The sequence below is a fragment of the Adiantum capillus-veneris genome, chromosome 21 (genome assembly GCF_014529385.1).
Source record: "Adiantum capillus-veneris isolate H3 chromosome 21, ASM1452938v2, whole genome shotgun sequence".
NCBI lineage: Eukaryota > Viridiplantae > Streptophyta > Polypodiopsida > Polypodiales > Pteridaceae > Adiantum > Adiantum capillus-veneris.
The window spans coordinates 95,348,079-95,360,703 of NC_140951.1; the positions used below are offsets into that span (position 1 = coordinate 95,348,079).

The following is a 12,625-nucleotide window of genomic DNA, read 5'->3' on the forward strand; positions in this document are numbered from 1 at the left end:
TAGAAAGAGGGGTACAAGACTGCAAAAATGTTATAACGAAACTTAGAAACAATTGGTAGCATAAAGAGGCTTTTGAATGAGGAAGAACCTGCGTAGCTTACAATTGCTTCTAGGAGTTTTAATCAAGGAACAATCACCACCATGCTGCATAATATCACCATGAGTCCAGGACATGTTGCACAAGGACCTCTTTGATAGTCTTTCTCCCAACCTCGATTTTGAAATCCATTACTCGAAAAATCCAGGAACTTGGAAGGCCTGTACATATTGGACTGCCGAGGTCTCTTCCTTCTACGAGGCTACATAAGCACCCAAGATTCCTTGCTTATCTGTATCTCTGTCCATTTATTAGCAGCATTGATTGAGTTGCAGATGAGGATTGAGAAAACAGAAGACTTTAACCTCCTCGGAGTTGGACGTGTACTATTGGTGGAGAAGAGAGTCGTGAACCATCGACTAGTACTACACCTACGAGGTTCATCCATAATAGAGAAGGATGAAGGAGTAACTCTGCTGATAGTCGGATTGGAGATGGTGATAGAGATAAAGATGAAAATTTAGTAGGGAAGGAAGCGGCTTCTTCAAAAGTAGGGACACTTTTTCCCGCTAAGGAGAGACCCCTACTGTCATCCGAATCCCCAAACTTTTTCAGTTTCCGAAAACGCCAGGAACATTAATGGTGGAAGGTGGATTTTGACTATGGTGAAAAGGCTTCCGGCCCCAAATTTCAGCAAAATAGCCATTTTAAACCTCATTTTTTAAATTTTTGAACGTCCTCTTTGAAGTGTCCTCAATGAATGCGCATTATTTTCTCTCTCCTCTTAATGGCCCTCCAATGGAGAGAAATGAAATGAAATGAAATGTTATATTAACGTCCATATAAGGCTAAAAGGACAACACAGATACAAAATGCCGGAGAACTTTGGACGTTCTAACATTACAAACAATGTTGTGACACTATGCTCTTGAGGAGTAGTGCTTAAAATCCTTACTTGGCCAAGGCCAATACCTGCTGCCATGAAACATAAATGCCAGATTTTGTATGCAAACATGGAAAAAGCATGGGCGTATGTGGTATTGTGTGTGGCACTCAACAAAAGGCATAGAAATGCCCCCAAAGGTCAACACAATCTTTCTTTATGGTCCCCTTACTCATCGGCTTTCACTGCATTCAAGCATTCCCAATTTTTCTCCTGTATGACAACTCTATATAATTCACTATCAGTAACGTAAGTACATATACTAAACAGTAAGTTAATTACCTTCTGCAATGGTTCCTTTGGACCAGATCCAATTGCAGCAACATAATCCACAACCGCTGTTTCCGAAGGTTTAACTTTTAAAACCTTAGCACGTCCAGTTATAGTATTCAACACACTACAGTATGGCTCATCGCCTTTCAACCTCTACAAACAATCGTAAAATGTCAACAGTAACTTTGACACAGTATGGTTCTCTACAAATTAATTAAGCTTGCGTTCTTCAGAAAAACCTGTCCAATGTAAGGAAGCCCATCAATGTCCAAGAACTTGGCATCAGAATGATGCATTGATTGCGTTCCTCTTGCAAACTTGTTGATTAATCCATCTCCTTTTTTGTTTAATTTCATAAGCTCAACAGTTTCAGTCTGGCAAAAGAGTAGAAAATGATTCAACATAGAATACTCTCTTTCCTATTAGGTTGACTCTATTCTGGTCTGCTCGCCTCTACAAGAATAAATCCTTCTAACCATTTCAACTGACACCTCCCTCTAAAGATCTACCCACACACTTTTTCTGAAAAACTGATTAAAGAAAAGAGCAGAACAAGTACACATCGCCCCAGAAAAGAGAACATCACAGACCTTTTCTGAAAGACTGATTACAAAAAAGGAGCAGAACAAGTACCCATCATTTCAAAGAGAAATCACTTATATCAAAGAATAAAGTTATGGAGGACAATGACATATATCCATAGACTACCCAATAATGTTGCTAAACCAGCAATACCTACACTGAAAACACAAAAAGTGACCATAAAATACCTTGTAGATTTGTCCGTGGCACAAGCCTCTTTCCATTGAAGACTTATTGATAATCATCGCATCCTCCATGTCATACCCTGTGTACGATAAAACGGCAACTATTGCATTCGTCCCAGTTGGGAACTCGTCCATATGATACTTTGTATGGCGCATTGTCCGTGCTAAAGGCGCTTGCGGGGTCTGAATAAGTATTTGCAATAATTAGCACTCAATTAAGTCTACTACCATTCCGTGCTAAAAAGTGACTGCATTTGTCCATACTTGAAGACGATACAGTTTGTTATCTGCACGAAACTGAATTGTCTGAGAAGGAAACCCCATCGTTTGCTTTGCCATCTGAGCACATTGTAAATGAGTAAGTAAAGCCCTTTTCGCAAAAATTGGCGCATCTTTTGTCAAAATACCGGAGAAAGACAACTGGTCAGCACCTGGCACTGATACATATTACGTGGACTTTGATTGTGATCAGACCATGGAGTAAGGCCAGCAACCACACTAAGCATTGCCATTGGTGAAATCTCCATGTGGGTCGCAGTGGCCTCTGATCGTCCACCATCGATGCCATCTGGACAACTAATCTCCATATAGACCTGGCAGAAAAATGAGTGCCATCTGTAAGGAATCGCAGAAGTTTAGCCAAGAACAAGTCCATGCAGCTAGTCAAAGGGTTGTCCCTCCAACAACTTAAACTTTTAAACCTGAACAATCCACGGGTTGCCAAAAGTAAAAGCAGCATCCCAAGTAAGAAATATGAAGTACATCAAATGCAGGTTCAGACATCAGCAGCATACAATACTTTGATGCCCCAAAAACTTCCTTGTTACTCTGACTCGCTTTGTACACAGGCATAAGATGTCTATATGGTTCTGTCACACGTATTGATATGCTGCACACAGATTGAGCAGATGTAGAAAGTGCACAATCGATGTGGCCACTAAAATAGAGAGAGAATTTGAATTCAGTAGCGGTGTACAGTAAATTGTGTCATCACATATTTCAAGACATTGGCATGAACGTGACTTCAGACTGCACAATTCTAGCTAGCAGTTAATCCTTGTTTTTACAACTGAAAACAAAGATTGCCACTAGAACTTTTCTCACATAAACTGCAACCTTAAGTATGTGTCCATGTAGTCTACTAAGTTCTAATCACGGCAAAAGAATATTGCACATGCCATTCTTGATTAACCTCCAGTCATAAATACATGGATCAATGTCAAGTAGTCTACTTCTCCCATAGTGGCAGACAGGAAAATTCACATTTTCCATCTTTCGTGAAAAATTGCAAGCTGCATAGATCTTTCTGTTTCTTACAACTGTATGCCATGAATCGACATTAATATCATGCAGAACGCCTCTCAGCACATAATCATCAATGACATGCACGTTAAGACGCTTTTTATTGAATATTAAATAATTTTCCTGTTGTCATATGGCGCATGAAGCTATGTTAGATGAGCATTCATAGCAAAGTTTAAAGCCTCAAATTGGGGTACAGGGGAGCCAGCTAGAGCATTTAAAGCCCCATAAAATTTTAATTCAGCCTTAAAAGCTTTTCTAAAACCTTCAAACGACAAGAAATTCAGCCAACCAAGAAGTCAGTAGACTCATGGAGCAACCCACATCACATATTGGAGAATCAATTGTCAATCTAATCATTTCTGCAGTTTCGATACTCTTAATGCATGGCCACCCTCTCTAGCAGAGTGTTAGCAACAACCCTTCCACCCTCAAGCAGATTGTGGGCACCAATGCCAACAATGCAACAATTTTTGTCTATTGGCACGGCATATTTTTGTGACAGACATAAAGCTCTCCATCTCAGTAAATTCAACCTCTTAAAGAGGCCGGAGATACCTCCATGACCAGTTTTTTCAGGCCTAGCAAACCAAATTACCATCCTTCATCACCTGCAGAAAATCGTCGTCATTTTACAACAGTCTACCAAGACAGGTAACCTGGCTCAGTAAGCATTGGCTTCCAATCTGTATCATAGTAACCAGACACATGTTAAAGCTTTGGATTCTTTTTTTTAAGAATGGCACTTTTTGAGGGGTTTTTGGAGGTTTCCAAAGAGTCTCTCAAGTGATAAACAGGTCTCTAGCTTAGTTGTACCCCAATCTGTCTACATCGAGGCTTGCTCTATCACTTTTCACCTCTCAGTTTACTGTTTTACCCTATATTTGCAATGGGGCACTGATTCCACAGAGCCAAAATTCACACAATTGCAGTGCGTCCAGTGATTCACTACAGCCCATTGCATGTTGCATTGAAATTTGATAAAAACCAGAACACAGCAATAAGGTTCAAAGTGGAGTATCCATAATGACACAAGCACGACTTCTATAACGCAAGAGACAAACAGATTCTGCAAACAAACCTGCTCCAAAGGTCCAATCCTCTCAATTGAGTGCTGATCAAACAACTGTCTAACTGGACGGATCATTCGGGCAGGACCTGTAGAGAGAAAAAGACCAGGATATGCACCTGCAAATGTGGATGGTACATAGGCCACCTCCAGATCTGCAGGTATCTGTTCAGAAAACGATCATTATACAAAGAAATCAGAGAGTTATGAGGACAATTACTAACTGCATGATAGATTTTCAATACTTCTGTCAGAAACTTACTTCAGAGCTCTGTAGCACTTTCAACTGACGAAAACGTATAACAACTGCCGGAATCCTTGATGCTTCTAGATGGCCAACCATGCGACCATCTAGCAGGACAGAAAGGTGGCTAGGGGGACCACAACGTGCTAGTCCAGGAGCAATAACCACCATACCATGGCTACACAAAAGAGAAACAATTTCCTTACGAATCCGAAGATAGTCCTTTAAACTACCATTTGCCTCCATGTCAGGGGTAATCTCTGCAACAGATAGGCAGTAAAGTAATCAGTCTGGTCATCTCAGCAAACGATAGGCAGTAAATTAATCAGTACAGTGGCTCTTCTAACATTATTATGCGTTTCAAAATTCTGCAAAATTGCTTTATGATAATTTTCAGGGGCTGTCAAAAGATATGCCTTCCTAGTATCAAAAAATGACATACAACTCAAATGAAAAATGTCTTGAGACCAGATGAATAGAGCTATGCTTGTTACAATGCAGATGGGCCTACTCCACAAATTATTGCCCTTGAAAGCTATTAACAAACTTACCGCATGAAACTGTCAAATGGTTAAGCAGGCCACAAGGAGTTCCATCAGGGGTATGCACTGGACACAGGAAACCCCATGACCTAAAAATGGGCACACGAATCAGCATTAATAAGAACGATAACCAACCAGGCTTTATTCCTGAGCAGCATCACTCACTCTGGTAACAGCTTCCTCACAGTGGTGGTTCGGAGCGCTTGAAAATAAGCTCCTCTATGCACAGAGCGGAAATGAGATATAAACCTGAGATAGTTTAGCCTCTCTGCAACAACTGTGTAACCTGTTGACTATTCAATAAACAAAGGAGAGAATGTTTAGCCGACATTAAGACCAAAAATTCCAAGGAAAACCCTTCTCTTGACAAAGTGTTCTTTCATACTAACACTCATTTACAGGAAAACTAAATTGACCAGAAGAGAAGTGATGTTCCAAATAGGTTGCATAACCTGACTGATTTTTAACAACACTGGCAGATCTTTCATATGCAGATGATACTACAAACATTCCCATCAAAAGTGATGTTACAAATAGGTTGCATAACCTGACAACGATTTTTAACAACGCCTGGCAGATCTTTCATATGCAGATGATACTACAAACGTTCCCATCAACACACGCATTTCCGAGCTTTGCTTGACAAAAGGAGATACATTTTGCACCCATTAGCGTGCTAAGTTATACACAGTTCTACAGGAGTTCAAAATTCACCACAGTAACTTGAAGAAAATCATCATTGCCACCTTGAGGACAGAGTTCAGGAACCTGGACTCATTTGACTCGTTTTATCTTTGCTCAAAGAGGAATAGTCAACATAGTGACCCATTTCTATCCTTTCCCATTGATGTCTAAACGTACACTCTCTACAAGTTCCGTGCTTAAGATAGATACACACATATCAAGCATCAAAATTTTCCGACGACGTTCAAACAGGAATTCTGGCATTCTAAGAAGCAGCATAATCGACCCAATCCACAGCCTTACACCATAGCAATGACTGAATGTTGATCCAAAAGATCAGCAGGACATCATATCTCCTCTACTGACACAGAAGGTAGGAAGAGCAGATCTGCAATGGCAAGCTGGCTAGAAGCACATGACTGTCGAGGGCATACACAATCAGTCACACCACTTATTTGATCACTTTATCCTCATGCTCAGCCATATGATGGGACCAGGTCATTTTCACATGATGGGACCTTAACGATTATGATGTTCTACTAGGCATGTCATGGTTCTATAAGCATAATACCCACCTCAGTTCAATAGAAGGATAATCAATCTACCCCGTAGGAACAAGCCAGTTACCCAGGATATCAAAGTTAAAGGTCAACCAATTCCCATTGCATCCGCTCTTGCTGTTTCCATAACACTCAAAAAGAATCTTTTTGCTTACTTGGTGTTTAGCACATGTAAAGCTAAAGATGTGGATAAAAAAGGGTTCAAATCTTCAGGAGTATATGAAAATTTTTGAGTGACCATATCCATGGTACTACCTGCAGAAAAGAAAAATTTTCTAAAGGCACACAAACAGTGTGCTTGGATAGAGTGAGGAGGATTCATCTGATGGCAAGGTTGTCCCATCTCAAGCGAGAACTGCAGTGCCGAATTTTTCCTAAAAGGGAGGATTCATGTAGAAGGATGTCCTTACAAAGCACTAGGAGACTGCAATGCAAAAATAATAGGTGCAGATTTTCTTCAAGTTATCAGATGATGGCCCCATCTACAGGGCACCTGGAAGGCAGTGAATGTGGCAGTCCACAGCTTCCAGCTTCAATAGGTTTCTTGAAACATCTTGCAGAGTTTTATATAACCACCCTTGAGCCATCCTAATATGAAGATGGCATTTGACAAACACCACTAGTCCCCCTTTAATTGCACCAGTACTTTAGCCGACAGCAGGAGTGTTCCCTTGCATGATCAAGGCAGTAAATTTCAGAGAAAATCTCTACTTGCACTTGTGAATGGCTCAACCTACCAAGAGGATCTAATAATCCATTCACACCGTTGTCCTATCAGATTACAAAGTTCAAAGACTTGAGCCCAAGTCGTGCAAAAACGTGGATATTATTAGCCAAGTCATGGGGAGCGAGAGAGAACAGATGCTGCCGCAGCAGCTAAACGTGCTATATTCGAGGCTGGCTTGGATGGGGAGTAATCCGCATACGAGCGTCCTCTAGATAGGCGTGACTGCAAAGAGTGCCTGGCCCACAGGCAAAAGTAGACCGAGCCGTACGTAAAGCAACCTCCTCTGTCCAGGAGTCCTCATGAATGTGTACATAGCATAACAAGCACTGCGTATCAGCAAAGAAGTGAACCACAATGTGTCTACATCCTGCTGCATCCGGAGGGGTCACCACAAACTCCGCCAATCGCCACAGAGTCTGAAGCATGTCTGTAACTCCTAGGTCTCCCATGTGGTGAGAGAACTCTAGGGCCTGTGTATGCAACCACTCCAACACTGAGTCGAGAGTCCACTCAGTCTGGTCCATGCCGCAAAGGGGAAAAGAGAAGCCAACTGCTAAGTCCAAGGCCTCTATCCCCCTAGCTGCAAGGAACACAACATGAACCCTAAAGCAGGCTACCTCATGGTCTGCTGAGGAGTCGCCGAGAAGCGTGTAAAGTCGTAGTCAAAGAAGTCCCATCGACGCCGAATGTCAAAGCTCGTCAGACCACAAGGGACTGTTGCAAAGGGAGACGTCTGTACCTGTAACGGAGGTCGCAAGAAAGGTTGTGCCTCTCTCGCCAAGCGACTCGTGGCAAAGGCGCTGTCAAGAGATCTCCTAGCAGTCAGGGATGGCCCTGCCCCCTGGGCCAACTATGGAAGTGGAGCGGGAGGGGAGGGAGTAGGAGCAGGGGGAGGTGGGGGAGGGGGGAGTGGGGGAGAAGAGGGGCGAGGGGGATCGGCAAAGGTAGAGGGGCAAGGAGGAGAGGCGGCGGGAACAGAAGGGGGGGGGGGGGGGGGGGGGGGGGGGGGGGGGGGGGGGGGGAGCGCTGATGAGGGGGGGGGGCTCTCGAGGGTGAAGCTGAGGTGAGGGCTGGAGCAGGGACCTCATCCTGCTCAAGAGGACCGAATCGGTTGCCCGTGGGAACCCACTGCTGTTGGGCAGGCGCCTGAGGACCACCCTGAGTGCCAGGCTGTCGTTGTGGCCCTTGCCGTCGTCGACCATGAACCTGCTGCCATCCCTCCTCCATTGGAGCCCCAGGCTCGGAGGGTGGCTCTGCCTGTGTGCTCTGTGTCTCTGCCTATGGTTGCTGGCCAGCCCTTGCAGGCTGGGGCTGAGTCTGTGGTGTAGGTCGGGGCCTGCCCATCTGTCGACAAATGAAGCACTGGTTCAGGAGGCCCGAGTACTCCACGCTCTGTCTAAACCAACCCCCACTCACCCGAGGAAGGAGGATGACCTTCGTGCGAGTGTGAGTGTCCCTAACCAGAACGCGAACTGAGAGAACGTCGCCCGCCTTGGCAGCTACTGAGGCTACCGTGCGAGGTGTCTCCTGGACAGTCCCAATTGGTGAGCCTATCCTGGACAAAAGTGGTAGGTACTCCCTCCGCAAACCAAGAAAGCAGACGGAGATGGGAATATCTGCCTCCTCTACCAAAACATCTGAAGCAGAGTCAAAACCATGTCTCCAGTGTCGAAAGTGGGCTCGAGTTTCTCGGATAGTCAAGGAGCTCATGGCGATGACCTTGGATGCCATCTCCGAGGTCTCAAACTTGCTCTGATAGTAGCCTCGTCCGAGGATATGAACGTCCAAGATCTTGCCCACCTCTGCGAGAAGGCGGGCGTAGAGAAGGTCACGCAGCTCTCTTTTGCTAGGTCTGGTGCAGAGAATCTTGCAGATGATAGAAGTCGCCTGCAAGCGCTCTACCTCTATGGCTAGGCTCGCTTGCTCTGTCGGTGATAGAGCAAGTCGAATGGTGGGCTCAGCGGGGTCCCGCGAGGGGACTTTGAAGGAGTCCCTTTGTGGTGGAGCTTGAGCCTCCATCTATGTCAGCTGTTGTGAAGAAAAAGAGGAGTCGTTGACGAGAGGAGGCCGGGGATGCGAGGCGTGGCTGGCGGGATTGGAGGGATTGGGATGCAGGGTTGGCGGGCTAAGGCAAACGACGGGGCGGCAAGCGGGTAGGGCAGCAGGAAGGGCGGGCGGGCAACGATGACGGGCAGAGTTGGGCAACGGGTAGCGGGCGGGCTTGGAGCGCGCTAAAGGACTGCGCGCAGCAGGTGCGGGTGGCAGGGCGCGCGAGGGGGGGGGGGACGCAACAGCAGCAGTCTTGAAGCTTTTGGTTTCAAGTCAGCGCCATTCTTTTGCTTTTTGTCGTGCTTTTTAGCTTTGTTTTGCGCGTCAAAAAGCTGAGCAATTCATGCATCAACCACCTCTCCTAATTCTTGCTCTGTGTACATCCTAGGAGTAGGGAGGTTTCTTGAGAGCCGGTTTGAGGGGTGGTTCTGTGGTCTGGCGCCACTGTGAGTGCACCTCATCGAAAGAGGTCTGGCTCATATATTTTGCAAATTTTGGGTTCTTCGCAAAATTAAGCATCATCTTTGTTGCATCGCCAATCAATCGTCAACACTCCATCTCTTCAAGCTCCACCTGAGTAGGCCGAGGCGGGCCATACTCCTTGCGTGAATCTTCTCTTTCCGCATCTCCGGATGCAGAGGAAATCGACTAATCTCTGTCTGAAGCTTTAAGTGCCACGTAAAAAGGATCGGATTTTCCTTAGAGGAGAAATCGGCCGTGCTCTGATACCACTGTAACAGACTTGGACACTCCAAGTTGAGAATCTACCGCGACACCACAAATAATCACTTCAAAACAGTTCACAGTTCACAATTGATTCGACACTAGCCCTGCGGAGTTCCGTGCCTAGAGATAATGGCCCCAAAGATTGGCGCCCCTTTCGGTATTCTTTTTGTATTAATCTGCAAAATTAAAGTACAAGCGAGTAGCCGGGACTCATTCTCAGACTCTGCGTCCACATGCTCTAAGAAGTGAGAGCCCAAACTACCAATTTAAAGAGTTTACAAAGGATGCTAAAAGCAGAGCCCAAAAGCTTCAAAATCAAAAGCAGGTTCTTTTTTGTCTCTCTCAAGCTCTCTCTCTTGAGCCTAAATAAAGCAAAAGAGATTCTCTCTCTCTCTCTCTCTCTCTCTCTCTCTCTCTCTCATTCTCTCACATCACGCCATCTCTCTCTCTCTCTCTTTACCATGCTTTCTTTTAGGGTTCGCTGCTGTATTTTAGGGTTCGCGACCTGTTTTTAGGGCTCGCGACCTGTATTTTAGGGTTCGCGAACTTTTTTTTTTTTTTTTTTTTTGGGGTTGTTGGACAGATCTGCGTTTTAGGGTTTGCTGCATTTTTTGCACTTTAGAAACATCAATCCTCTCTTCTCTCTCTCTCTCTCTCTCTCTCTCTCTCTCTCTCTCTCTCTCTCTCTCTCTCATGTCATCCCCAACCTCACCTATGGCAACAAGCAAACTCAAATATATGCTTCACTCCAAACGAATTTCCATCATTGAATTGGAAATGAAAGCATGGAGAAAACAGATGGAAGATTGGAGGAACGCGAAGACCGTTTTCCTCCGAGAAAATGAAGAAAAGGAGAAGAGGTGGAAGGACGAGAAGGATCATCTTCTCAACAAGATCGCCACGTTGGAGAATAGCATTTTGGACCTCCACAAAGAAGTGTTGGAAACACGGTCAAAAAATGGGCTTGAAGAGGGGGAATTTCAGCCCTCTTTGAGGGAAGAAATTGACAACATCAATGAGGAGAAGAAGTCATGGGCCGCGGTCATATCCGAAACGCAAAAGAAAGTAGAGGAGGCCGAAAAATGGATTGAGGTTGCCAAGAAAGGGAAAGGTAAGGAAGCTCCTTGTACACCCACTCTTATCAACATGACCCTCGAAGAGGAACAAAGAAGGAGGGTGCGGGCTCTACATGTGAGGGTAACCGGCCTCAAGGACATAAACAATGTGGAAAAAGAGGTCACAAGCCTCACATCAATGATGGGGGTGGAGAAGCCTTCACACACAAAGGCATGGAGAGTGGGCAAGAAGAGTGAGGGCCCCGGAGAATCTTCAAAGGAAAGAGCTCTCATACTACGCTTCCCTTCATTGGAAGAGAAGAAGGAATTCTTGAGGAAGAGACCTACTCTCAAGAAGACAGGTATTTTCTTAGGCGATGACCTCACTCTCTCACAACTTGCGCATATGAGAGAAGTAATGCCCGAGATTCAAGCGGCAAGGGAGAAGGGGAAGATGGCCTTTTACAGAGATGGTCGGGTGGTGATTGTAGAGCGGCGCTCTACATGACGGTGCGAGACTTATGGGACCACATTGAGGATGGCGACTTGGAATTGTAATGGGTCTATGAGGTTGGATGTTGGTGCCTTTGAGGACAGTTTCAGAGACAAGGACATTGTTTTCTTTTCAGAGACTCACCAGGCCCCTGGCCAACTGTTGCCACATGTGGTGGGATACAAATGGGAGACAGCCCACAGAACAGTCACGAGATCTGAGCATGGGAGTAGAGGTTCAGGAGGAGTAGCGGTGTTGTTTAGGGAGGAGCTACAGCCACTACTACATATTGTACGGAGAGATGATCAGGCTAGATACATGTGGGTGAGGCTGAGAGCTGACACAGGTCGATTTCTATATATTGCTATATGTTACTTCCCCCCCAGTACGTCAGTATATGCTGTATCCAGAGGGCAGTCGCCTTTCTCAATTCTAGATGATGATATATGGGAGTTTTCTAGGGATGGTGATATCATCCTCCTAGGAGACTTCAATGCTCGAACGGGCAACTGTCAGACAGTCTTCTACGACACTTCAGATGAGAAGCTTAGAGAGTTGGATGTGGGTGAGCTGGGGTTTGACAGATGCTCACATGACAGAGAGCAGACTGAGTATGGGAGATACCTCACGGAGATGACGACTAAACATGGGCTAGCCATACTTAATGGCTTACAGCGGTTTCCTGGAGCAGCAGGCTTCACATGCTTTCCACACAGACATGGGGCCAGTACAGTGGACTATGTTATGACACAGCCGAGCTTTATTCCTTGTATTCAAGATTTCACAGTGGGAGCCAGACCAGTGGGCGTAGCAGTGGATCATGCTCTCTTGACACTGTCCGTATCTTTTCAGTTTAGTACAGCCCAGAAATCAGGAGGCAGGTCACACACCCGTTATACATTTACACCAGAGACTGACTCGGTTTATACAGAGGCGATCTGGGATCGTCTATGCACAGTTGCTCTAGGCCTCTCAGTAGAGGAGTGCACTACTTTACTGACTGAGACACTACATGATGCAGCATCAGAGGCATACCCACACACTCAACCGGATCGGAGGCGACATTCTGGGAGCATGCCCCAGAATAGTTGGTATGATGAGGAGTGCAGAGAGATGAGAGCCCAGCTTCAGAGGGATCTTCATTTAGGAGTCAT

At 45.4% G+C, this 12,625-nt stretch overlaps 1 protein-coding gene across 4 annotated transcripts in view; it reads right to left on the reverse strand.

Annotated features, from left to right (window-relative positions):
• The window catches only part of NRPA2 (nuclear RNA polymerase A2), a 164,227-nt gene that overhangs the window by 73,444 nt on the left and 78,158 nt on the right, over positions 1 to 12,625 (reverse strand). For all 4 annotated transcript variants that reach the window (XM_086494002.1, XM_086494003.1, XM_086494005.1 and 1 more), the window contains 9 exons: positions 5,343 to 5,470; positions 5,187 to 5,266; positions 4,654 to 4,895; positions 4,404 to 4,556; positions 2,452 to 2,613; positions 2,285 to 2,359; positions 2,024 to 2,203; positions 1,493 to 1,627; positions 1,263 to 1,406 (listed from right to left, as the gene is read on the reverse strand). In XM_086494002.1, coding sequence (XP_086350128.1) covers positions 1,263 to 1,406; positions 1,493 to 1,627; positions 2,024 to 2,203; positions 2,285 to 2,359; positions 2,452 to 2,613; positions 4,404 to 4,556; positions 4,654 to 4,895; positions 5,187 to 5,266; positions 5,343 to 5,470 — 1,299 coding nt within the window. The remainder of the gene's footprint in view (positions 1 to 1,262; positions 1,407 to 1,492; positions 1,628 to 2,023; positions 2,204 to 2,284; positions 2,360 to 2,451; positions 2,614 to 4,403; positions 4,557 to 4,653; positions 4,896 to 5,186; positions 5,267 to 5,342; positions 5,471 to 12,625) is intronic.